Below are 25,177 nucleotides of genomic sequence, written 5' to 3'. Positions count from 1 at the left end.
TTTTGGATCAGAAAGTTGTTTCTGAATTAAAATGGGACGATGAAGTATTTTGTAATCAGGGAGGATTCAAAAAGAAGAAAATTTTGATCTGCGAACTGGTGAAGGAAAAGAAATTATGTGAATGTTACGATATTAAGTAAATTACAAATGTTCTTGATCAAGTATTTTATTGAGATATTTATATAACATCCACATCATGAGGCAATATGGCCAGATGAAGGAGTTATCTAAGTGTAATTGGACTGGCAGTGAGGCAAAGGAAGGACCAGAATGAATATCATAGGACTAGTTATCAGATTTATTTTGTCAAAGAGGATTATATAAATATGAAAATTTTAGCTGATAGGATGGTGGAATAGAGAAGTGCAGCAAAGCAATCTTCGGATTCTTGACATATGATAAAGATAGAGAGTTGAATTGGACATAGATTTGGCCGAGTAATATTCATAAAAATTCTTTTGCCCTGCAAGTTACGCAGCCATCAGCGAGGTGCTTGATAACCCGACTTCTTCGCCATTGAAATACTTTTCTGCCCTGAATATCGTGTCGTGATCTTTGAAGCAATTTGACCCTGCCCTGCCTTATCTCTCTTATAACAACCACAAAAAAAAAGTTAATCAGGCCTTGTCCCCATTTTAGGACCCCGTGTCGCACCGTCTGTGTCGCAAATAAAAATGCGACGTTTGGTCTCGCTGCGTTACAGAACGGCACCCAATCGATTCGACTCAAGCGAAGTTCTCGCCTCGGAGAACGGTCGGCCCATTAAAACGTATGCGCTCCAAGGATCCCATTAGAATGCGGAAGTGGAAGTGGTGGCGTTGAGCACTAAATAAAAAAAAAGAATGGCGGACGTGCGCATGTCGCCTTTGATATGTGAAGGGATTTCGTAATCGCGCGCCAACGCGCCAAAAATGAAGTTGAGAAAGAAGCCAGATTGATCCGCCCTCCCTGCTGTGGGCAGAATATTCTCAGGGAGGGGAAAAATGGAGCTGAAAGAAAAAACGAGCGGAGACCTAATTTTCCATCCCGATCGCAAAGGAGGTGGATCGGTGCCTTTCGGTATGGTCGGGGAGGAATTCGACACGTTCTTAATGGCATCTGGAAAAAGGTGTCGCAATAATATTTCCAAGCGAGTTGCCCGGATTCCTTTCGCTTGCTCCCAAAACGCTGGGCACACTTGAAAGGTGAATATAGATCTGCCGTCTCGCGTTGCTTGGTTAACCTAGGTTGTTTACGTAAATGCGGAATGAATGGTCCTTCCGCTTTAGTGCATGTTTTCGCCCCGTGAAATTAAAATTCCTCCTTTTCGGAGAATCTTTTCGGTTCTGTAGGTATGCAGAAGTTCGCGAGGGCGAAAACAATTAAGTAACGTTGGGCATACGATGGATATCTAGTTATGAAACAAGTGGAAGTGGAGGAATTCTTGTCTGCCATCTGTGGACAACTTTCCAACCTCGACACCTATTTTTGTGCATTTACAGGATAGGGAAGTGTTTTGGTGTCATTGACTGGGTCTTCGCGTCGAATGTTATTTGCTATACAATTACATTCGAGACCAAGTTTTCTGTCACTCGTAGAGCCGCGAAAAAATTACAGGATTTGATGGTAAGTAAAAACAAATGAGTCGTTCCACCTCAATTCAAATAACGTATGACCTTTAGTATTTCTGATTTCGATTAAAATTACTGATTTAGTGTATATTTATGTGAAAATAAATACCTCTAGACCGTGTTAAGAAAAAAATTGTGTGATCTATGAGCATTTTTCTGCATTTTTGCAAAAAAAATTGCATTTAGTCAATTATTTTTTTCTATTTCTTTATCAAATTGTTTAGAGACATGATTTAGGGTTCGTTTCAGAGGTAATATATTTAATTTGAAAACAAAAATATTTAATACAGTTTTTTCTTATTAATGCTGAATTTTTACGTGTAAAAAATTAAAATTAACTTTTATCAAATACTCCATATCAGAATCGGTCGAAAATTTAAGTTTATAACCTAGGCTTCTTTATCTTATTAAGTAGTTAGGTGATTACGCTTTTCTGTGATTTATGATGGAGTTCAAACAGTTAAGTTGTTCTTAGGATCCCCTCTGTGCCATCCAAAGATTACGAAATCAGAGCCCTGACCTCAGACCATAATCTTTGCTCGTGGGGCTGCATTCCTCCGCTTAAAAAGTTCATCGAAGGGTGGAGGACAGAAAATTATATCGCCGAAACTTAATTACGTCCAAGGTCTCCGACTGGTTGAAAATCGTGTCGCACCCTTCAAAGAAGGGTCACCTATCCATGTGAGGACAGAGACAAGTGAGGCCTGGTCCCTCCATACTTGAAAATCAAGACTCTAAACAGGTGTGAACAAGACGAAGTAATTGCTCTCTATCGTTTTATTTCCGCGATTTTTTTGGCCCTTTTTTGCGGGAGCACGATAGTCCAATGAAAAAAACCCTTGGCTGCTGATTCGAGGATATTGGGATCAAATCATAGGAGAAGCCATTAAATAGATAAGTAAATTATTTCCAAATATCACCTTGGTGTGATTTGAACGCTTTAGGGCGATTATAGCGGCATAAATTCATTCTGCGGGAAAAATCAGGTGATAAATATATATTGCTGAAATAATGCTGCATTAAATATACCGGTTGGCATTCATTTTACGTATTTTGCAAGAAGACAAACGAGGTTTTACCCCCGGTGTTGCGAACTGAAGAGAATGGATAATATATTGTGTAAAACGATCTTCTTTCAGTGATTCAATCCAATCGGAGTGTTGGTTCAGATAGTTGAGGATATATCTCACCCCGGACAAAGCCTGAGGAGTGAATGAATATACCAGGGAATTTATTTCCTAGTATCATCATTGTGTGTTTCAAACGCTCTAGAACGACTTTAATGGCATACATTCATTCTGTCTCTAGGTCTTAACATAGAAAAGGCTGAGGAAAATAGTTAAGTCATTCCAGGTAGAGGGGCCAGTAACATTCCCCTGGCCTCTTCTCACTTCGAGGATTTCGATTAGGGGTGTCCAAAGTCTGCAGCCGGGATATGAACCCGAGACCCCGCGGTCGGGAGACCAGCACTTTACCCACTGGGCGACCACTCCCCCAACTTTTAGGGAATCTAAATTTTTGATTTGCGTTATGAATTAAAAAGGGTCCCTTTCGTGAAAACGTGAAACTTCATTGAAATATTTTTTTCGTTTTTTTCATTAAACTTCAATTCACATTTTTTTATTTATTTCTCTGATTTATAAGTACAATAATATATATATTACAAAAAAACAAAATATTAGGAGCTTTAGATAACCTAGAAGGCGGACCTGCGTTAAGGTTACCATCATTGTATAATTATCTTCCATGCATTTTGGAAAAAAGAACATCTACCAACATTAAAAAGTAATATCTTTGATTTGATATATTATCATAATCATCAAATTTGAATTAACAAAATATTAATTCAATTGTAGGACAAGTCAACAGCCATTTCTTTGCATTTCTTAGAAAAATATGAAGACTTACCGCCTTTTTGTACTCAGATGGTAATTAGCTGTACACCTTTGGCCCAATGTATAAGAGACTATATCTTGACAGTGACAATGTAGGATACAATTTATTTAATTATCCTTTCATTTTTCGGTAACTTCCGGGAAGGCTCCACGAGGTACAATTTATTGAAGTTATGTCTTGTTCTCCCCCTAGAAAACCGCATTAGTCATTATCGCTGTATACATAAAGGCGTTGATGACCTCTTATTTCGGCGCGGACCAAAGGTTCCGATGGAGCCGAATTCTGGGCCACGTCCTCAGGGACAACTTCGAAAGGGAGATGGCTAAGAGAGTGGTCCTCACAGACAGGTTAAGTAAGGGCTGCCCTCCTCTCCCCCCAAGGGTGGCTGCTGGACTGCTTTTTTTATAAACAAGAGTGTTGCGGGTAATATAGAGAGTGTCATCAGAGGTAAATGGTCCAAGCCGTGCTTTGCTGTCTGTCCCACGGGATAACGTTTCGCCAGGCCCATTGCGACCCGCTTCAAACCCCCTCCGACCTCGGCCTACTTCCTAAAAGAGAGGGAAAGAAAATGAAGGGCGCTGGTCTCATTAATTTTCTCCGAATCCAAAGGAAAGACCAAGAAATTCGACCGTGTCTGTGATATTAGCGGACGGAATACCAGTCCTCTCTCTCTCTCCACATCGAGTCGTATTGAAAAAAAATCAGTTGCTTTAAGCTCATATTCCACGTTCAAAATCTGTGAAGGTGGGATGACTGATAAAATGTTTTAAGACGAGACTAGTAAATCGGCCACATCAAGAGCCATGATGGCCTGATGAAGATAATCGTCGGAATACAAGCGGACGGGTGGAGAGGCAATAGGGAGACCCAAATAAGTTACATAGAACGATGTATTGGGGACGTAAATTATAGTAAAGGAAGGCTCAATTACTAAATTGGCCATATCTTGAGACAGAATTGCTTGAAGAAGACATTCGTAAAGTGGAAAATGGACAACGCACGCATAGGAAGACCTCGACGTTAATATATGAAACAGTTAATGAAGAATGTGAAGGAGAAGAAATACGGCAATATATAAAGGTTATCCAATAGGAGAGTGGTGTGGAGAGTTCCGTCAAATCAATAATTTGATTGCTGACTTGTATTCATGATAGTTTGTATCAGGTTGAGTTAATTAAAACAATAATTAATTAGAAATAGCTTTGAATTATATTCATTTACATCTACATACTACCCCATAAGTCGCTTAAATTATAGAATATTTATTAAATAAATATTGAATGACACCCAGAGATGCCGAAAATCGCACATAGGCATAGGTAAAGCTGTAGGGGAGTGGGCTGTAGGCTCCCTTGCCTGCTGGGATAAGTGAAAAAAGAAACTGTTTCAAAATTAAAGCGACTCGAGTTTGAAAGCTCTCATTGTCACTAAAAATATGATTGCACCGAAACAAAACATGCATAAGAAGAAGGCTTGATTTATTTTAGGATAGATATTTGAAAGTAACAGAAGTAGGCGAAATATAGTGGAATGAAATCCTGTAAGTATTAAAAGAACAGAGAGATGGCACTTTTCCACAGGTTTATTGAAAGTACGACGCGTTACGAACGTTAATTACAAAATACAAATGATAATGACCTAATGGTCAAAACGCGTCATAATCCTAATAAACCTGTGGAAAAGTGCCATCTCTCTGTTCTTTTAATACTTATAGATATTTGAAGTTAAAAATTTCTATCACGATGCATCTAAGTTTGTTCTTTTGTGTTAAGAATGGCAAAGAGTCCCTTCTTGACCCCGAGGTGGGTAGCATAGGTTTTGTGGCGTGAAACTTCGTTGGAATAGTACATTTTTGCAATTTTTAATTAAACTCCAATGGCAATTTTATTTTTAATGAATGCGAACAATTTTTATGATGCAAGACATGTAATTTACCCTTTTCTTTCTTCTTTTTCTTGCGGAATGGCTCTTCGTAATACAACTTCTCGAAGAACCCCCCGAGAGAACCTTCCAAGAGCACCCATGTCTATCCGTTATTTCTCCATGCTTGGAAGCAGTTTCATACCCATGAAATGTTTGGGAGATTGAATTTATCGTTTTGAATACGCTTCGGCATCCTCATTTTCCCGATACCTTATGCTCACTGCGTTCCTACGTACGTGCTTCAGTTTTCGTCATTCCATTTACGACAGTGGCCCGCTACATCTCATGGTGAACAACCCCGTCGGAAGGCCACATGTCCTGTTTCCGGACTCTGATCACGTCCAAAACACCGGTCCTCCTAAATATCTAACCGCTGCATCTCACATCCCTCCTGCAAACCAATGGCGAGCTTTAGTATTCTATGGAGTCCCTCTTGTGCAGCGCTTGCATAGAACATTGAACCTCCTTCTTGATAAGCTTATCAGATTATATCCAACCCTAAAATAAAGCTATTATTAAATACCAAAGCCATTGTAATGTTCACAGTCCAGAGAAATTAGGGTCATTGTATTTGTGGGATGGTTCAATGTCGTAGCCGTTGAGTTATTAATACCTACCCTGCAAATAATGCTTCTGAGGTCAGGTATGCGTAGACAAGAGGTATTTAGATATTCACCAATCATTTGTAATTGTTTTTGTTCGTTAGGCTGGTGAAATAAAAACTTAAATAGGATAGTCACTTAAAATCATTTAAATTTCCCGAGAAATTACGGTGCGGGCGACTTCCCTCTACTCTCCCCCCATAATCTGCCTCTTCTATATTCTTACATCCATTTTGGCTTGTTTCAACGACTCAGCCTCAACATCTAAGGGACTGACGTTAAAAAACTGATAAATTCTCACCAAATAATTTGTCCTGATTGAGGCTCTGAGGATTTGAAACGCGACGAAATATAAGTAAGATTCTGGACAGTGTAATAGCATCGTAATTTATTATTATAACACTTTTTATTACTACCATTTTAAAACACAGGAACAAGTAATACCTAGGAAAAAGGTGGATCGACAATTACTAGTCGGGTTATTGAATTGCGGAACCTGATATTGAAATTACTATGCAAATTTAGTGCGCCGAAGAGTATTTTATGTAATACATCGTCCAATTGCAGTATTCTGTACTTTTAAAACCATGATAGTCAGTTAGATAGATAGTCAGTTAGATAGTCAGATAGATAGGGTGAGATATCATAAAATAAAGTATAATAATCCTATATTACGTTCCTACATAATATTATTAAACATACTGAAATCAGCCTACGATTCTGTTTCCCCTTTTCTACAATATTTTTTAAGGAGGCTGCCTATGGAACTTGTAGTATTTAATTTATGTTACTAATATTCACAGTATTTTATATCACTTAACTGAAATAAGAAAATCTTATTTTCTGTCTTCCAAATCGTGGAATTTTATCGTTTGAATGTGAATCACATTGCAATTTATATTCTTGATAGCCATACTTTGAGGAATCGAGTTTATAAATCGACTTTTAGTCTGTTGACCTATTCAGAAAAAAATTTTGTCTATGCCTCTATATCTTATGCACACTTTACAGTATGCTTTTTTAAACGAAGTTGCTGAGGCAAAAATTTGAGATGGAGCAATTGTGTGAATAAAGTCTTCATACATGCATGATAAAAAATGTACATTTTAAAAATATATTTTCAAAACCATTAAATAGCCGATGGCATTGAAAAAACATGCTGTTTTATATCCCTGAAGTATGGGCTGTAATTCGTACCAAAATTTATTTAGGCTCCCGATTGTGATTATTGGCATAATTGAACTCATGAATTTCGTAACAAACAAATCAACAGTTCAATAAATTTTGTAATGAGCCATTTCCAGTATGGTCTAGCGTAGCCATAATTTTTTGTGCATTAAATCTTCCTTTAACGAACTGAATGATTACAGATAAGCTGCAAACAAGGCTGACTTACTGTTTATGTTATCACCACCATGTTAGGTATTTTAACTCATTTCCAAAGAAACAGGTCATTAGCTCGATAGTGATCTTTGACTCGGCTGACATATGGTAAAGCTGCTTGCTTTCCTTTTCCGAGACAAATATTTTCAGCTTTTAAAGAGGGAGTTTCGTCAACTACCTCTCAGGATATGAGTCGGCTTTGTTCCGTAATTACTCTGAGATTAAGAATCCCGATATGGTGACATTTCAGTGTTTTCGTGTTAATGTTTCTTCTTTTAAGAAGTTGCTTCTTTGGCAGTTCGCAGTGACACATCAGAATTCACTGCTGATTAGACATCGGCACTTACGGCCAATTTTTACGCGTGCCAAAGGAATTTGTGAAGATTTTATCGGTTGCAAACATCTGGTGGAGACGTTAATAGTGCGAGAAAAAAATAAAGCAAACAGTTTGTATTTTATTCATTATTTAGTTATTCATTTGTTTTAGTTATTAGTCATTCATTCTATTGGGAAATTTATATGAAAATTTATGGCACTGCATATTTTTTAGGTTAAGTATTTTTATTTTTGCAGGAAGCTTTTGACTGAAAAATTAAATTAGGTGAATTGGAAACGATTTAATATCGTTACAAAAATGTTAGTTTCCTCCATTTGCCTATCCTGGAATCATACTTTTACCCCATCCGTTTCAGACGCTTGGCTTTTTGTTACAATAAAATATCACGCCCATATTTCGTGAGTTAAAATGTATTTCAGACTAGTAAAAACGCAAAGAAAGTTTATTAAGGATTAGACTGCTAATATTTTCCTTGATTTAAGGCTCAATAATAAGTTTCATGAATTCGATATTTTTTTATTTAATTATTTTTAATTTATTGTTCAAGTTAATTGTCGGAGTGAGTAAATAATTTACCTCTCAACGAAAAATTGAGCTATTCTTCAAGTGATTATAGTTAAATGACCTCTATTTTCCGAATTCTTATTTTCTTGATAAAGTGTTGTTTTTGAGGTCAAAATTTGTTTATATATACACGCTAAGCTCAGTCCTGAACACCCTAATTTTTTTTAACTATTCGTCTTAAGTGTCACCACGAATTTTACCCCGTTTGTTTTTTATCTTTCGCTGTTTCCGGAGCAGAAATGTTTTTATCTAATGATTTTTATTAGAGCTATTTTCTTCCATGTAAAATACGGATCCATCTATCAATAGAGTCTGTTAATATGATTCATCTTATGTTCCATAAACAGTCGATGAAACATATAGCGTAAAATATCAGTGTGTTGTTTTTCATTTATTGAGGATGAATTCCTTAAGAAGTTCGCCGCGAATACGCTTTAAGTTGAGAGTAATACTTGGTCTTCTTTTCAGCTTCCATTTACAATGTAATGAATCTCCTTCCAAGATATAAAATGACAATATGTTGCTACTATTATAATTAACATTATGATGCTAAACACCACGCATATGAAATACCAACCCTTTTGAGATAGATACCACATAAAAGCTAAAATCTTACATCTAAAACATGATACAAGTCGCCGAATTTTTCGGTGACATTTAAGTCGCCAATCACCTCAGCTGTTACCTCCTTCCTTGTCCCCTCGTTTCCTTCACGGTCACCGATAGATATTTCTGCTGGAATTCTCTTTTCCATTCTCCTCCTTGCCGTCCTTCAGAGCAATTTCCCACTTCGCTCGCGAAACGCCCCCGGTAAACGTCAAACAATCCATTCTCTCTCGCCATCAGCCATGCGTAGCGATGATCTAACACAAGTGCAAAGACTGCCTTGACGATAGGGTCATTCTGGTGAGAGAAATTTTCTGAAATAGGAAGTGTATTCAACTCTGCTAACGCCGGAGATGCATTTATACCTTATCTGACGGGATTTTGGATATTTCGGATATCGGGCGTCGAAATCCCCCGATCATTATTATTTCCGAGTATTATTATTATTAAAGTATTCCACCGATTAAGGTTGGTTTTCCATGGGGTACTTAAGAAGTATTCGGGCAGCCTCCTCTTCCTTCATGGATTTCCTTCTTCAATTCACATTAAGGCATACTCCCTTTCATTCTATCTAAAAATCCTAGTCTCTTCCTGTTTCTCTCTTACTCAGCATTCTATCCTATAACGTTGTTTTCAACATCCTTTACCCGCTCAGTACTCGCTCCATCCATTACATCTGTCTCCTTCGAATCTCATCTGAAAGCTGCCTCTCCTCCCCCACCATGTGCAACTCTTCGTCGTTCCAAATGAAGTTATCTTCGAAAATTAAATAAATTTATCTTAATTCAAATAAATTTACTTTTTGAATTTCAACTTTATTCGGAATAAAATAACTGACTCTGTTTCCGCTTATTAATAAGAATACAAATGGCTGGTTCCTCACATGCAGTTACTCGTATCGCGAAAACAAACCTTATCGCGGTGAGATGGTATTGCTGGTCTGCATCAGCGTAAATCGTGAATCTACTATGGAATACCCATTTTTTAATTGAAGAGATATGATTTACCTAAGAGCTGCTTTGAGAATATTTTGCTTCATCTACCATGAATCCAGTATAGTAGCTCAATCAAGTTACGATCGATACTCTCGTTTGAAACTGACTAGGAAACAATTTATCGGTGTACGATTAAAAAAAAGGAGTTGTCCCAGAGTCGTGATTCAGCTGCATTCAAGGATGAAGGAACTGACCTCGAGATTGTATGTGTGATTGATTTCCCTCACCGAGACAACTTCCCTGACGCATAAATTCAACAGTCCGTTCCTTCAGTTGATTCTTTTGAGAATGTTGATGGATGCCGATGGAAACTGTTTTCAACGAAAAATATTTTAACCTTACGTGGGGCGGATTTTTACTATCGAGGATAACGACATTGTGAACATTTTAATCTCTCAAATTCAATAAGAACGGTTAACAATATATATCGTTCACTTGTAATTGAGGAAAAGTAAACTATCTTTTTTAAATCTTTCTCTTCAACTACTCCAATACTTTATACTTATGCAATTTCACGAGCAAATAATTTTTTTCATATGCCTATTTTTAATTCCTGTCGCGTCAAGAATTTTTTTTTCAAGAAAGGTCGATATACCTTATCATGTGGATAAAATTACTGATTGAATTCATTCTGCAATCTTTGGTGGGTATTAATTGCATTTTTATTGGGTGTGTGCTGAATAGGATGGTATTGGGGATGGGGATGCAGGATAAATAGCATGAGGATATGAGCTGTCCAAGTGAAATAAAATAATGAGAATGCTTAAAATTCACATGCCCGCCCCTTATTCCGGGTTGAGTTCATCCGTCTCGTATCCAAAATAAATCTTCAGGCTTAAGCGCTGTACGTGAGGGCAAAAATCATGAAATCATATGAGGGCCCTGGAAGCCAAGGGGTGCAAATGAATTTTTTTGATATCGGAGATAAAAGCAAATAATTGGTTGAGGGGGAAAACAATATTTTTGTGGCAAAGGTATACAAGTGAATCACTGATAAGTATAAATATAAATATTCAGTGATTCGATTGCATTCCTTTGCCACAACAATACTGTGTTACCCGCCAACCATTATCTGCTTTTATCTCCGATATTAAAAATTGCATTCGTACACCTTGACTTCTAGGGACCTCATGTAGTACACAATATTTTTGTGGTATAGGTATATAGATGAATCACTGATAATTATAAATATCGCGATTCGATTGTATTCCTTTGCCAAAACAATATTGTGTAATCGACCAACCTTTATATGCATTTATCTCAAAATTTTCAAAAATTGGACTTATACTCCTTGGTTTCTAAGGTCCTCATATGTACACTATATTTGGATAAGAATAAAGGTTATCTGTAAATATCTATTTATGGATCATCTAGTCACCGTCTGTTTTCCCATTGTCAATCAGATGAGAGGAAATAATACTATGAACTTCCGTCATTTTTCCAGTTAGCATTACTGCTCAGGCACTAATCCATTGAAACGCCTCTCTCTTGAAATCATTCTTCCACCCGGCTGTTTCTTTTTGAGAGTGGATTCTCGGCTAGCCTGGAATCACACGCAACGCCTTTGTTTGCACGAGCTCACTGACAACGAATTGAACATGTCCCTCATTTCGACTATAATTTCATAATTAAATGAAAAAAAAATCATCTCCGGTTCTTTCCCAGGGCAAGCACTTAAACTCCGCCTCCAAAAATTCTTTTTCGTGCGTTTTTTTTTTCGACCTCGGTCATGCGAACCTGTCCGTTTGTCAAGAAGGCAGTCATTCCCCGAAGGGATTGAGCAGAATGGGAAAGCGTTTTCGCTCCACGAGGTCGCACAGTGAGAGGGCGCCTTCCCATCCTCCTCTGATGGTTCCACCCCCACGGTGATATTATCTTCGCGGAAATTGTGTTTCGCACGGCAATGGCCAGGGGGCACGCCCATCACAGCGTGTTCGCGCCATTTAACTGCATCGCCCTGCGCATTTTCCTGGTCGAATACCTTAGATTTGCACGCAATTAACTATCCCGCAGGTTAATCGGAAATAAATCAATTTCGGCGGAGTAGTTTTTGTTCTTGTCGATCATGATAGCTCGAAAACTAATGCGTTTGAAATGAAAGAAGACCCTTATTGTTCAGTTCTTTGATCCGTCGCCTAAATCCAAAGCTTTTAGCATCGATATATTCTCTGCTTTATCCCTTTCGACAAAAGTTGATGACGTCACGAGCTCTCTTTGCTCTGTTGTTTACACTCTTGTGTTTGATTCATTCCCTCAATGTGTAGTTCTTCCTGAAAAATAAGGAGGTCTAGAGACGTCGCTAATTGTAAGTCATGAAAAGTGGGCGACATCTTTCGTCCTTTAAATTTCTTTGAAACTCCTACGAAAATGGCCGAATGAGGAAGATTTTTTTCATCTTATCTTAATAAATCTACCATCTAACGAATTATTTTGATAAATTACGATTATGACCCGCATGTGTCTGAGACCCGCATGTATAGTAGACCTCCTCCGCCAACACAACCTCCAAACGCATCTTAGGTACCTCTATCTACAAATTGCATTATACATTCTTTCTGGTGACCGCGTCGGAACTCCATAGCGATATTTATTTATAATGAGATGGCGGCATGTCCACAATGGCAAAGAAATGTTATTTAAAGAATAATACAGATAACAGGAAAACCTTGGGAATTCTTCTTAATGGTCTCATAGACGTTAAATCCGAAAAACTGCGGGGTTAGCCGGTAGCAGAGCCCTGTCCGCATTTTATCACGGCGCATGGACAAAGACAAACATTTGGTGACGAAATCTAACCTTGTCTAGATTCCAGAGTTACTGGCTGGGGAGATGTCGACTGGGTCGAGCATTGAAATCTCTCTCAATCTCTCTATTATAGCGTTGAAATGTCGTAGCCTGGACTGCATAAGGTAAGGGCTCGGCTAATAAATAAAAAATCGGAAGTTGCTGCCCATTTTTAATGAGTTAGTGACGTCACTAAAATGATTGAGTGATGCAAAATGTTTAAATATGTCTCTTCACTTTTCCCACTCTATCACAATCGGAAATAAAAAGATGGAGGTGATCGAGCCCACTGTGGCAGCTAACGCCCTTCCGGCTTAGAAGTGTTGAAACGTCTTCGAGTGTAGACAGAGCCGGAGGCCAAAACACTTCTCTCGAAGCGGTAAGGCACACTTTCTCCATGTTTTCTTCGGGGAAAAGAGTAGAGGAAGTTGTAATAAAAAGACATGTAAAAATATGCGCATTTCTCGTCGAGTGCGATGGTGGTATATCACGCTCCTCTGCAGCGTGGATCAGCCAAGGGAAAAGTGGACGCGAAACAAAAGAAAAATGACCAATGTGCGGATACGCTTTACTTTCTCCGTGTACGTGGAGTTATTTCGTTGGGAAGAATCCACGTACTCAGGATCATACGACTGTTCTTTTTGTATAACTATTTTTTTCTGTGCTCTGTGTATTAAAGCATCCCGTTAACCTGTATGAGGGTATGAGATGATTTTTTTCGGACCTACATATTTTCTGAAGGCCCATCCTCTTGTGTGCTTCTTGTAATAAGTACTATATGTTCATAATACTCCACAAGCCGTCTCAATAGGCGTGAGGCGGAAGGTTTTAGAACACCACCCGTTGGCAAATAAAGAAGAGAAAAAATAGAAGATACTCATTGCAGAGACCCAGTCACACCTAGTAACCATCAAATTTCTTTATTGTTTGTTTGAAAAACGAATTCCTCTACACTTCCTTTTGGCGAAGTATTTTTTTAATTATTCAAATAAATGTTATTGTGAAATCTAGATGTTTATTTTAGCTGTTTTTAAAGGAAAAATATCCTGTTTCTGTCAGACCTAGAAACACTGTGGGTTTCTAAGGTGAAGTCCTCCATGTAAATATGAAAAATATCTGTCCATAATGCTTAAAGCAATACAAGCTTAACACGTAGCCTCCAATTCTGTAGCTGCCTATTCGTGTAAACTGTGTAATCCCAGTTGTGTGTATTTGCGTGTCAATGTGCGAGGATTAGGATCATAGGCGATGCAGTGACATGCTCGGTATCATACGGTGGCTCTTTCGCGACGTCATCAACTTATCTGAGATAGGGTGAAGGCTGTTTGAAGCGTGTTAACTATGGAACGTCGAAATTGAAGAGAAACCCCTAAAACTCTTTCATGGAATTATCAGAAATGTTTTTTGTTGGCGAACTATCCATTTCTCTTAAATTTCAATTGGAAAATTGAAAATAAACTAATTCCACAGGTCTCTTAGTCAACGCTTCCACACAGTTTACCATTAGTAATGTGCCGAAAAATGGTGAGTTACGAGGACTTTAACTTCGTAGTTATTATACAGCAATCTTGAGGAATCTGGCTGCATGTACCTGATAGCGCCCTTATATACATCCAAATGATATCCATCATTGATAGCTGGTGATGTGATCGGCGTCGAACCACAATATAACGTTCTTTGAAACACTCAATGCATTCAGACAGAAAATGGTAATACATTTCAAACACAGGCACTCAATCCAATTTCTAACAATGGGCACAATCAATATTTATTAATAATACAGTTGATTATAAAGGCAGTAATTATGATTTTAAATTAAAATGTGAGATTTTTCAACTGAAATTTGATTGAAATAATAATAAACTTCATGAATCCAGCCATCCATATATCCAGTCACACCCTTCTATCTTAGTTGAAAGTGCTCTTAAAAAGCAGCATGTGCGTAAAGCTTAAATTTATGTTTAGCTTATGGACCAAGGAGGGAGGGGCCTTTTAGGGGCTCTGAGGTCTACTTACATTAGAGCAAATTAAATTAAATTTTAAATTGAAAAGTAGCTTCTTGGTTAACAGCCCTAATTTTATCAGCTCATTTCTCCGTGAAAATCGGATCTCTTTGCCTATTAGCGACGCAAGTGGCGACTTTTGTAAACTAAAACTTTTTTGTTTAAATGCACGGTGGTTGACAACGCGTATGGAGGATGACTTGAGGATGGATCCTCGTGATTTTGTAATATTCGTGACCGGAATAATCACGGATGGTGCGACTCCACTTGCATGTCTAAGCTAACGGTATAATGATGGCCGTCGTCATCATCCTCTCTCTCCACCTTCAACCCCGGACACACCTACTGCTGCTGTCCGCTCCCTATCACACCAAGGTCGCCTGCGTCCATTCCAACTCCAGCTTGCACTCCAATTAGCCAACTTCCTATGGAACACGGAGCAAAGACAATGCCGAGATAATCACGGTAAATCTTGATATGTAACTTAAATATTCACTATTTACGTTTACTTTGAAGCAGTAAAGGGTTAGTTTGTGACGTTCAGTGCATCGTATTTTAAATCTTCTGCAGCATCTATGAGGCCGGGATAACAAATATTGTTAAGAGAAAGCTACTGTAGGAGATGAGTGCTTGTTGAAGTTATAATGTTCAAAACAAGTTGAATTACAAGTTAGTAGTTTGATCCAGAAATGGCGCTGCGACGCCGTTTTTGTAGTTATGTACGGAGAGTCCACAAAAAGAGGGAACCTATAAAAATGAAAAGACTAGCATCTGCAGCTAAAAAGAGCTATCGTAATGTTTCTTAAATAAATTAATGTGCTCAAGTATATTAATTTCAGTCCTCTAAAATTACCATTTACGCAGTCATCTGAATGCAACAGTGGATCCCAGCATCATCGGTATCATGTACGAAATTAGCTACAAGCGAAAATGGCTCGTTAGCCATTTTTTATTGTCGGTTATCATAGAGTGAAGAGAATGAAGGCTCCTGTATTTCCTGTTCCTCGATCCGTCGGCAACTTCTCCAACTAATCGAGGCGAAAAAAATATAGGCGACAAAATCAAAGGCAGTCAAATCGTTCAAAGCAATGAGATGTCCAGAGCATCCGGCAACGGGGAAAACTAGCGGCCAATCGGAGCGTTTGTCTCAAAGTTTATGCAGTTAAAAAATGGTGCATTTCCGGCCTAAACATCATCAGTAATTTTTGTTCATACTGACATCAGCTATGCATGGTTAAAATTTCGTGACACATTTTTTCTCCACCCTTCATAACTATTCCTCTCTCGATTAGTATTCCTTGCATTCATGACACGGATGACTATAGAAACTAAACGAAAGTCAGAACAAGTCAAATTTCAATAATTTCGTTCCCGGGAGCGAATTGTGGAAAAAAACATAATGGATTTAAACGCGGGGAGCTAAACTCAGGGTCGAAACGAAATCGCTCATATTTCCACCACTCACAGGAGAACGGTGAGCGCAAACTGGCCATTCCATTTTCAACCACAATGGTTTAACCTCTCTAAACGTACGTCAAACGCAATGGGTCGAAACTCCCTTTTATCCCCCTCCACCCAACTTTTGAGATCGAAACTTGACTATGAGCAGCGGAGTTTCGATTAATTTAGTTTCGTTCCCGGGAGTAAAGTTTCGCCCCGGGATAAAACTAAATTCCTTAATGATTTTAATTTCGTACGAGAACGAAACTAAACCTATGCCTCGTATTTTTGTTTCCCTCCGGGTCGAAACGAAACTTTTTCGTGTCGTTTCACTTGCCATCCCTCTTTCATGGTACTGAGAAAGGGAAATAGTGATGGCAGGATTTTTTCAAAGTTGTGCTCTTGAACATTGGACGCTCATCGAGCCAATGGCAATCGACCCCAGACAATCCGCTTTTAACGCACTCGGTGGCACTCGAGATTGTAGCGCTACCACTCGGCAGAAAGCGGTACTAATAATCTAAAATGCGGGTTTTCAAATGTGGCTTTAAGTCGGCCTGAGAGCGAAATAATTAATTACTGTTATGTACGCTTAAAGGAAGCAATGGAGTAAATGGCGGTAATTATCTATTTCGGTAGCAAACGTATTTTCACCACAGAAAGCTGAAATTCACGTAACACCACATCGAGTAACACTTTGCCTCACTGTAAACAAACTACATGAAATGTATGTTCATGGTTGTGCTATTAAAATATTTATATATATCGTCTTCTTTCTTCTGCAGAGCATTACTCTTCTGCCTGTGTGCGGCGCTGGCCGTCGCCCAGGAGTTGGACGCCGGCGATGAGGGCGATTTCGATCCCCGACCGGCTGCACCGGCCGCCCCCCGCCGCCCCGGCCTGCCCACCGGCCCCCGCAAGTCCCCGCTCACCCGATCACGCCCCACGCCCTCCACCACCACCGCTCCTCCGCCCCCACCCGCCTCCGCCGAAGAGGCCGACGAAGACTACGCCGATGAGCAGGAAGGAGTTGCCGGCGAAGAGGAAGTTGCTGCCACCGAGCCCCCGTCCACCAAAAAGCCCTTGTTGAGAGGGGGAGTGAGACCATTCCGTAGCAACCAGGACCTCCTGGAGATCCTCAAGAGGAGGCGGCTCAACAATAAGGTCTCCACCCACGCGCCACCCGAGGACGACAAGGACGAGGCCACCCCTGCGCCGGCACCCACCCAGTCCTCATCTAGGAGAAGGTAATCAGGGCCTTTAGGAGACACTTAGCAAAATGGCTTTTTTCCACAACGCAAACACAGTGGATAAGTCAATATCAATGGATTTTGTGGGTTAAGCGCTTCATTGGCGTAGCCAGGAATTTATTTTCGGGGGGGTTCAAAACCAGGGGGGGGAATTTTTTAAAAACAGGGTACTAATGTAAGTTGAGGGTTTTTAACTAATTTTAACACTTTTCATAATCGAAAATACTTCATTTGTTATAGAAATATTTTATAAATACATGATTTTTAAATATTTTGTTTTCTTTTATGAAGGAAAATAATTGTGTTATTATATTTCGGGGGTTCCAGACTCCCCCCCCCCTTGGCTACGCCACTGACCAACGGCCACTGGCCACTGACTCAATACTTTAACTGACCAACGTTTTCTCTCCTCTGCCGGAGACCTCATCAGGGCAAATGACTTTCCGGCAATGAAGTCTCCGGCGTAGAAGAGGAAACGTTGGCCAGTTTAAAGTCTTGACGAGGTAACCCTCAAAATTCATTAACATTGAAAAACATAAACCGCGAAAGTTGCAAAAATTTGACGACCGTGCAAATGCTTCGAGGACAAAGGGCAGGTGCCCTGGCCCGGACCTAGGGTGGGGCAGGGTCATTTGCCCCAGGTGGCAGGCATAATTCAGGGACTTGCAAAATTTGCAAAGTTCATATTAAAAATGTATGCAATTTTTTCTAATTATTTATTTAACAATAACATGAAATAATAAATTGTGGACCGATAATATTAATAAAAATTCTTAATAGCAAACATACGGTTCGTAATTTCAAATACCGCATCTCAAAAATATCTTACTGAGGTATTACATTTTATTGGTGGGGGAGGGGGAGAGAGGGAGGTAAGAGAATCAGAGAAGGAGGGGGGAAACTGATATTTGCCCCCATTGACAAAACTCATAGTTCCGCCCCTGCAGGCACGTAATCATGAATTTGCTTGGGGTAGGGCACACTGGTTGCCTGCTCTCACCATTTTGGTTCAAATCTCACGCACAGTAACGCATCCATATATTTTATTAGATAAGCTATAAATTTCGTAAATACTATCCTGGAAGTTAAGGTCTAGGTTTGTAGTGCTGAAATGGCTTTATTAATTATAGATTAGTCTCCATAGGCGTATTATCCCAGGATTCGCCTGATTTGCTGAAAATTTTAAACTTTAAGAATCGTATAATGGCTTTATTAATTATAGAATGATTTCCATAGGCATATTATCCCAAAATTCGCCTGATTTTCTAGAAATTTTAAACTTTAGGAATCGCATAAATATTCGCTAATTGTATCCGATTTAGAAAAATCTTTGTGCATTTTATATTAATAAATACAATCGTATCCGAATGATAAATATTCTTAACGTATTCCCTGATAGTAAATTCATAGGAAATTCCTTAAAAATATTTTTTTAACTAATCCTAGTACGTATCTTCTTCCATCGTTTCTCTTATCGCTTGGTTTAAATTTAAACGCAGATGTCCATGCGAAGAGACTGAGAGAAATTTGTATAAACTTGAGAATTACTACATGGATATCAGATAGCCCACTCCATTTACTTTCTCTTAATGTTGAATTTTGCTGTTATTATTGATCCGCTTTAGTTATTGTTTATTTATTTTTCTAAGATAGTCTCTTTTTTATGCAAAGCTTTCATATTTTTCTACTTCAAAGTCATATTTTATGAAAATGCAACAATATTGAAGATATTCAAAGTTTCGCAGTCAATACCATTTGTAATTACTATATTTTTTAATAATTTTTGTTCTTATATTACTCTCCTTGGTTTCAAGTTATATTTATGAAGTTCACACAATTTTGTTATTTTTGAAGAATCATTAAAATTATATTGCGCTTTCAAGTCAACTTAAAACTTTTTTCATACTATTTAGTGAAAATAACTAGTAATCCCACCAAATTAAATAAAATTTTAACATTCTAGTCTCATTATTGTCCAAATTATAGGCATTTGAAAATTACTCCTTTTCCTTATATTGTCAGAATGCCCATTTTTTGTATTTTTTTCCTTTTGAATGGCTGTATCTTAATGAAAACTTAACTTAGAAAACTAAAAGTGGCTCAGAAATTTGAATGAAGTGGCTCCGTAGCAACTATTGGTAGCATAGCAAAAATGCATTTTAATCATCAAATAGTTTTTCTTTGTACATGTGTGCACACTTACGGAGTGTTTCGGATACATGGTTAAATAAATAGATCGATATTTTTAAATTCCACACAAGTTTGTATTTTGGTATTCCGACGGGTTTTAACTAGGGATGGTCGGATCGGATACCTCGGATCCAAATATCCACGGATATTGCCCTTCATTGGATACATCGGATCCAAAGTCGCGGAAGACATCGGATCTGGATCCAAAATTTTAAATAATAGCTTCAGTGAATGCAACGCCCCATAAGGGTGGAAAGAGTTCCGATTCTATCTTCGAATGCGCCGTCGCATGCGATTCTTGTCCTACTCATGAACCGTTTTGTTTGAAAGCTCTCGCAGAGGTTACGTAGGAGAATTTCAGCCGTGGAAAATAAAAAAGGCAAAATACGACTGGCACATAGTGTGACTCTTCCCAAGAGATTGAACAATCATCGGAGGAATCTTAGCGTCAGGAATTTGAAAATGCATTTGGATCCGAAAATATCCGACCCGAAAGATCCGGCTCCGAAAATCAAGGATCCGATCCGAAAAAAATCCCGGATCCGTCCATCCCTAGTTTTAACACTCGACTAGTAGTCAGTCGTAAATATATTTGAATAGGATCATAGGCATAATGATTAATCGGAATTCGCTGTGTTTTTCAAACTATGCACCCTCCTCTAAAGTCGTTCCTGCTAAATGTGATCTTCTTTTCGTACGCCTAAGGTACAACGCCAACTCTAACGGCCGCGCCAAGGCTCCCGCCGCACCCGAGGAGCAGGAGGAGCAGAAGGCGGCCGCCGGCTCCCGGACGAGGAGCAGCCGGCGATTCTCGAGCCCGCGGAGCAAGGCTGTCGTCGAGGAGGAAGAGGAGCCACAGCCCCTCGTCGAGGAACCCAGGAGCCGAGCCGGCAGGAGGAGGTTCTAAACGCGAACAACTACTATTGCAAGGACGGACACGGAACGGTGTCACGCGGGACATATCCTGGCCCCTTCCACCAAACACCCTGATGAGATCCCCAAACACACTGAAATGACTATTTATGCATGTGCGATCCTCCAGAAGATTACAGGGGATGAACGCATTATAGGAAGCTTCGGCAAAGATAATCTCCACACAACTCCTGTACTTTTCTTTCGCTTCGTGCAACGTTTTTCGTTTCACTGTAGGCCACAGTTCATGGGTTCAAACATCCTATATTTTGAGGGGGGGGGGGGGGGAGGGGTGGTGGAGTTTTAAGTGAAACCCCTCCCAAATTTCTGGATGCGACCTATGTTTCACTGTCTACCTTTAGGACTAATTAGCATATATCGCTATCCTATAAGTTACCGCTAACCACGCTCATTTGTTTGTGGGAAGAAAGCGACATCATTCAAAGTTGTCCTCTGTTGAGTTATTGCTACGCTTTTATCCCTTAAACTGGTGAAAAGTGCTTCAAAAAGTATGTAAAGCTCTGTATCAAAGTACATGGGCAGTAACTTAAATTTTTGCGTACCGTCGAGTCGTGTTACAGAACGCCGTTCTCGGAATGGGATGTTCGTCGCATGCGGCGGGTATCTTCGTTCTTCGGAGGGGACTAGTTCTTTACGACCAGAATGATGACGCTAAAACGGATATTTTATTTCTACTTGGCTCTCCGTAAGAGTTAAGTACTCCTCGGTAAGCTTCGTTAATATTTCGTTTTGTCAAGATTAGAAATTGAGGATGAGCTTTGTACCGAGTCGAGGCGGCATATTTCAGCGGGAAAATTATGTTTATTTTATGAGCGCCGTTAATCACTTAATTATTCTAAGGGCGCTAAGGCTGTTCAAACTTATCAGGATGCATACTTCTCGCTCAAGTGATCCTTTTTGGTGACGATTACTCGCTTAATAATTATATACCATCTGGAAACTTTCAGGGAATGTGAAGAAGACCACCTTATCTATATGGCATTTGCCTTTTCATTAAATATTGAAAATGTCACCTCTATATTTATTCAAATGCAAATTTTGAATATTTGAGCAACTTGAAAATGTTGATAAAGGTCTGCTCTTTATGCACTGAAAATTCTAACATGGCGGGATAAATTTTAAATGAGTTAAACTCCACTGAAAAAAAGATAAAATACCATTGATCTATATCGAAGGATGCGTTCTCTGAAGGGCTGGTGGGATAGATTTCGGCCATTCCTCGTTGTGTTCACGAGCGTGGAATATCCTGGTGCTATATACTCACTGTGTTTGCGCCAGAAGCATTCTGGATTTTTTTAGAACAAGTTATCAGTGAGTACAAATCGTTGCAAAAAAACTACCTTGTATCTCACTTTTTTGCTGTAATTGACAATTCCAAGATTTGATGCAATAATTACATGTACATATTGTAAGTAATAATTATATACGGTTACTCGGTGTGACGTTTAGTCGTCTTCTATATTTTTGTGAAACCTGAATAAAGTCTTGGGGTGATGAAAGACCGGTCCTCTCCCTGGTTACCTGTTTACGAAGCTTTCTTTCCTTTCCATTAAGAAACAGTCATCTTTCCTTATTAAGAGGACGCATCTATCACGCTCCACCGGTCGTATTTTGTCTTTTTCGTGGTGTAAAATCGTTTAAAACTTAAGTTACTATCTTTAAATTTCAAGAGCCTGTGTGTTAGACTTTGTCAGCATTTTCCTTTGTCTCAATAAACAATCTTACATCAGGCTGATGGAATGCATCAGGATCACAGGGTAAAATTTTTTAAAATTTTATTGAGATGCAGGCAAATGCTGAAGAAGTTCTCCTTTATAGCACATGCGAGTTTAAAGATGATAGTGTAATTTGTTAAGCGTGTAATATGCATAAAAAAAGATTTTTGGAGAAGGAATGGTTTGTCGTCTACTCTGCACATTCCTTATCTCCATTTTAATAAATACGCCTGAGAAAAAGCGGAGGTAAATTTTTCGATTTCGTTGCACAGGAAAATGTTGGCAATGGTGTATGCCATGAAAATTTTGGAGTGACAAAGGACCGGTCCTGAACCTGGCTAGCATGTCTCTCAAATTTGAAAATATTACCTTCATATTTACTCAGGTGAAATTTTTTAAATATTTAAGCAACATGCAAATGGTCCATTCTTTATTTCTGAAAATTCTAAGATGACAACCTGAGTTTAAAAAAAGTAAAACGTCAGAAAACTACAAAGTTTCCTCAACTTTCGATAATATTACAACTCACAAATATCCGATGATGGTTTTTTTCGCCAAAATCAACTTGAAAAAGACGGCATAATTTTAAAACGAGTATTGTATTGCAAAAAATGACAGGTAAAGCGAGTCTGATGACCCCCCTTAACCCTCTCTAACTCAGTGTTGCTTCTGAGGAAACCGAAATTTTAAGATTTGTCATTTCAAAAAAATGGATGCATTTCCAACTCAATCAGAATAATCATGACAGCTACATATTTGAAATTTAAATTTTAGGACTCAGAATAACTCGTTATACGGATCTACCCTTAGACAGAGCTGAGGATGCACCCGTTTTTTTTAATTACGGATCGTCAAAGTTAACGTTGCTTTTAAGCTACACTGAGTTTTAAATCTAACGGATTTTCATTTTTTCGGGAATTTATTTCGTATTAAACCCTTCACGAGATTATTCAGAACTGATTTTAATCCTTTGCGATGATTTTTATACGTTTTCGTAGAATAACAAGCTAAAATGTCGAAGGAGACCCTGGTGTACCATAAAATATTCATACCTTAAATATTCATGGCCTTTTTAGTGAATATCAACGAATTCAAGACACGTCGTCGTTGTAAATATTAGTACTTTTACATAAGAAGTACGCATGCACCCATTTTTAATGACGAATCACCAACTTGATTGTTGCTTAGTTGCAGCATTGGGCTTTAAGAGAGATGTCGCTGGACGGTTGTTACCTAATACCTTGACGGCGTCCTTGCGGTCACTCGGCGAAGGACCGCGGACGAGCAGTGACCGACATTGGCGTCGTAACACCTCGGGGCCCAAGCGACGTGTCATCTTCCCAGGCCCGCTTCGTTTCCGCGATGGTGCACAGAGAGTGAAAGTTCACGATCGTCGAGCCCTTCGAAAGATTCACTCTCCCGTTGAGCACTTAGCATACATAACCTTTCGCCTCGAGTCAGCCGAGAGAGGTGAGTTTCACGGGACACGCTTCCATCCCGCCTGCGCTGGTTTTCATCTCGGAATGACGTTGTCCCACGCTAACTCGTGACTTCCCTGAATTTGTACGTGCTTGTTGACAGAATAAGGTCCGGGTCCGTATGGATTTAATGGAATAAAGATTAAAATCCGTTTCAAAGTGCTAAACAAAAAGACTTCAAAATTTCCTCAATTTTATTGCTCGGTAACTTGTGAATATGTTTTTTTTTCACCAAAATTTAAAATGGTGGAAAAAATCATAGATTTTCAAGACAATTATGGGCAGGAACTGTAGAATTTTGACCTATCTATTTACCTGGCCTATCTAATGGAATTTTATTCTTTTCGTGAATTTATTCGAATATTACTATGTTTTTTATCAAATAATTATCTCAGCTATGGTCACATTTGTAGTAATACTAAACGCGATTCCTTTATTTAGGCACAGTAGGTAATTCACGAAATTATTTAGGCCTGCCTAAGTTTCAGCTTTAGGCTTTCCATGAAACGCTCAATTCTATGATTTTATATACGTTTACGTAAAATAATGAGCTAAAATGTCAGACGGCGTGAGACCCTGATGTCTTAAAAATTGTGAAAAGAAAAAAATGTACGAAGTATTTTTGATCTTCATGGCATGTCTAGTGCTCATTAATGAATTGGAGATACGTCTTTTGGAAGATAATGTATTTTAATGTCCAAGTCTTCCGTCTATAAGCTTCCCAAAATCAATGTGATTCAAGTGGTGTATGATTATGAAGGAGGTGAACATTTGCTGCGGACGGAAGCCATGTTGTTCCAGTGCTAAGTGGTTAAACTTAGTTTTTTCTCTGCATCTGAAGGAGCATTTATAGAAGATTGGCCAATCAATCTCGACCCATTACGAACTTACGTCGCCACTAGGAGACATGTGCAAGATCGAGTGGCGTCATCATTTTAATATGTTTTTGAAAATGGTGGATTGCTCAAGGAAAACTAAAAATATATCTATTTTAATTTTTCAATAAATAAATTAAATAATACTCTTGGTTTGGTTTTTTTAAAATACCCATACATCCTTTCCTCTATTGACATGCTGACATAAATGTTTCTTTGATTTTATTTGTCACAATAACTCCTACTTTTATTAAATTAAATTTACTGCGGTACAGAGATAACTAGTGTGCGCTAGCATATTGGTTCTCACGATGATTTTTCTGGCGTTGTGAGGAATATAAAATTTTGATCTAAGTGAAATAACTGCACTGCACACTGAGATAATTCCATTTTTATGATTTACTCAACTGTTTCATTGTTTCTCAATTTATGTTAAAGTGAAATATGAAAGAACTCCCGAAAGTTGATAAATTGCTTGCATTTGGTACTATTTCATTAGTTAGAGCTCTGTTTATAGTGTACAAGTTATTTCAACTCAGGCATCTAAAAAGTATTGATACATTCTTCATCTTCAGAGAAAGAGGTTAAGGGTC

General features: G+C 38.7%; 1 protein-coding gene across 1 annotated transcript in view; it reads left to right on the top strand.

Moving 5' to 3' along the window:
- The window catches only part of LOC124163274 (predicted GPI-anchored protein 58), a 65,321-nt gene extending 43,277 nt beyond the window's left edge, over positions 1 to 22,044 (top strand). The window contains exons 2-3 of the mRNA XM_046540068.1: positions 16,929 to 17,390; positions 20,289 to 22,044. Coding sequence (XP_046396024.1) covers positions 16,929 to 17,390; positions 20,289 to 20,490 — 664 coding nt within the window. The 3' untranslated portion in view covers positions 20,491 to 22,044. The remainder of the gene's footprint in view (positions 1 to 16,928; positions 17,391 to 20,288) is intronic.
- Positions 22,045 to 25,177: the final 3,133 nt, after the last annotated feature.

This window comes from Ischnura elegans, chromosome 8 (genome assembly GCF_921293095.1).
Source record: "Ischnura elegans chromosome 8, ioIscEleg1.1, whole genome shotgun sequence".
NCBI classification, from domain to species: domain Eukaryota; kingdom Metazoa; phylum Arthropoda; class Insecta; order Odonata; family Coenagrionidae; genus Ischnura; species Ischnura elegans.
This window is presented reverse-complemented; position numbering and strand designations above follow the sequence as displayed.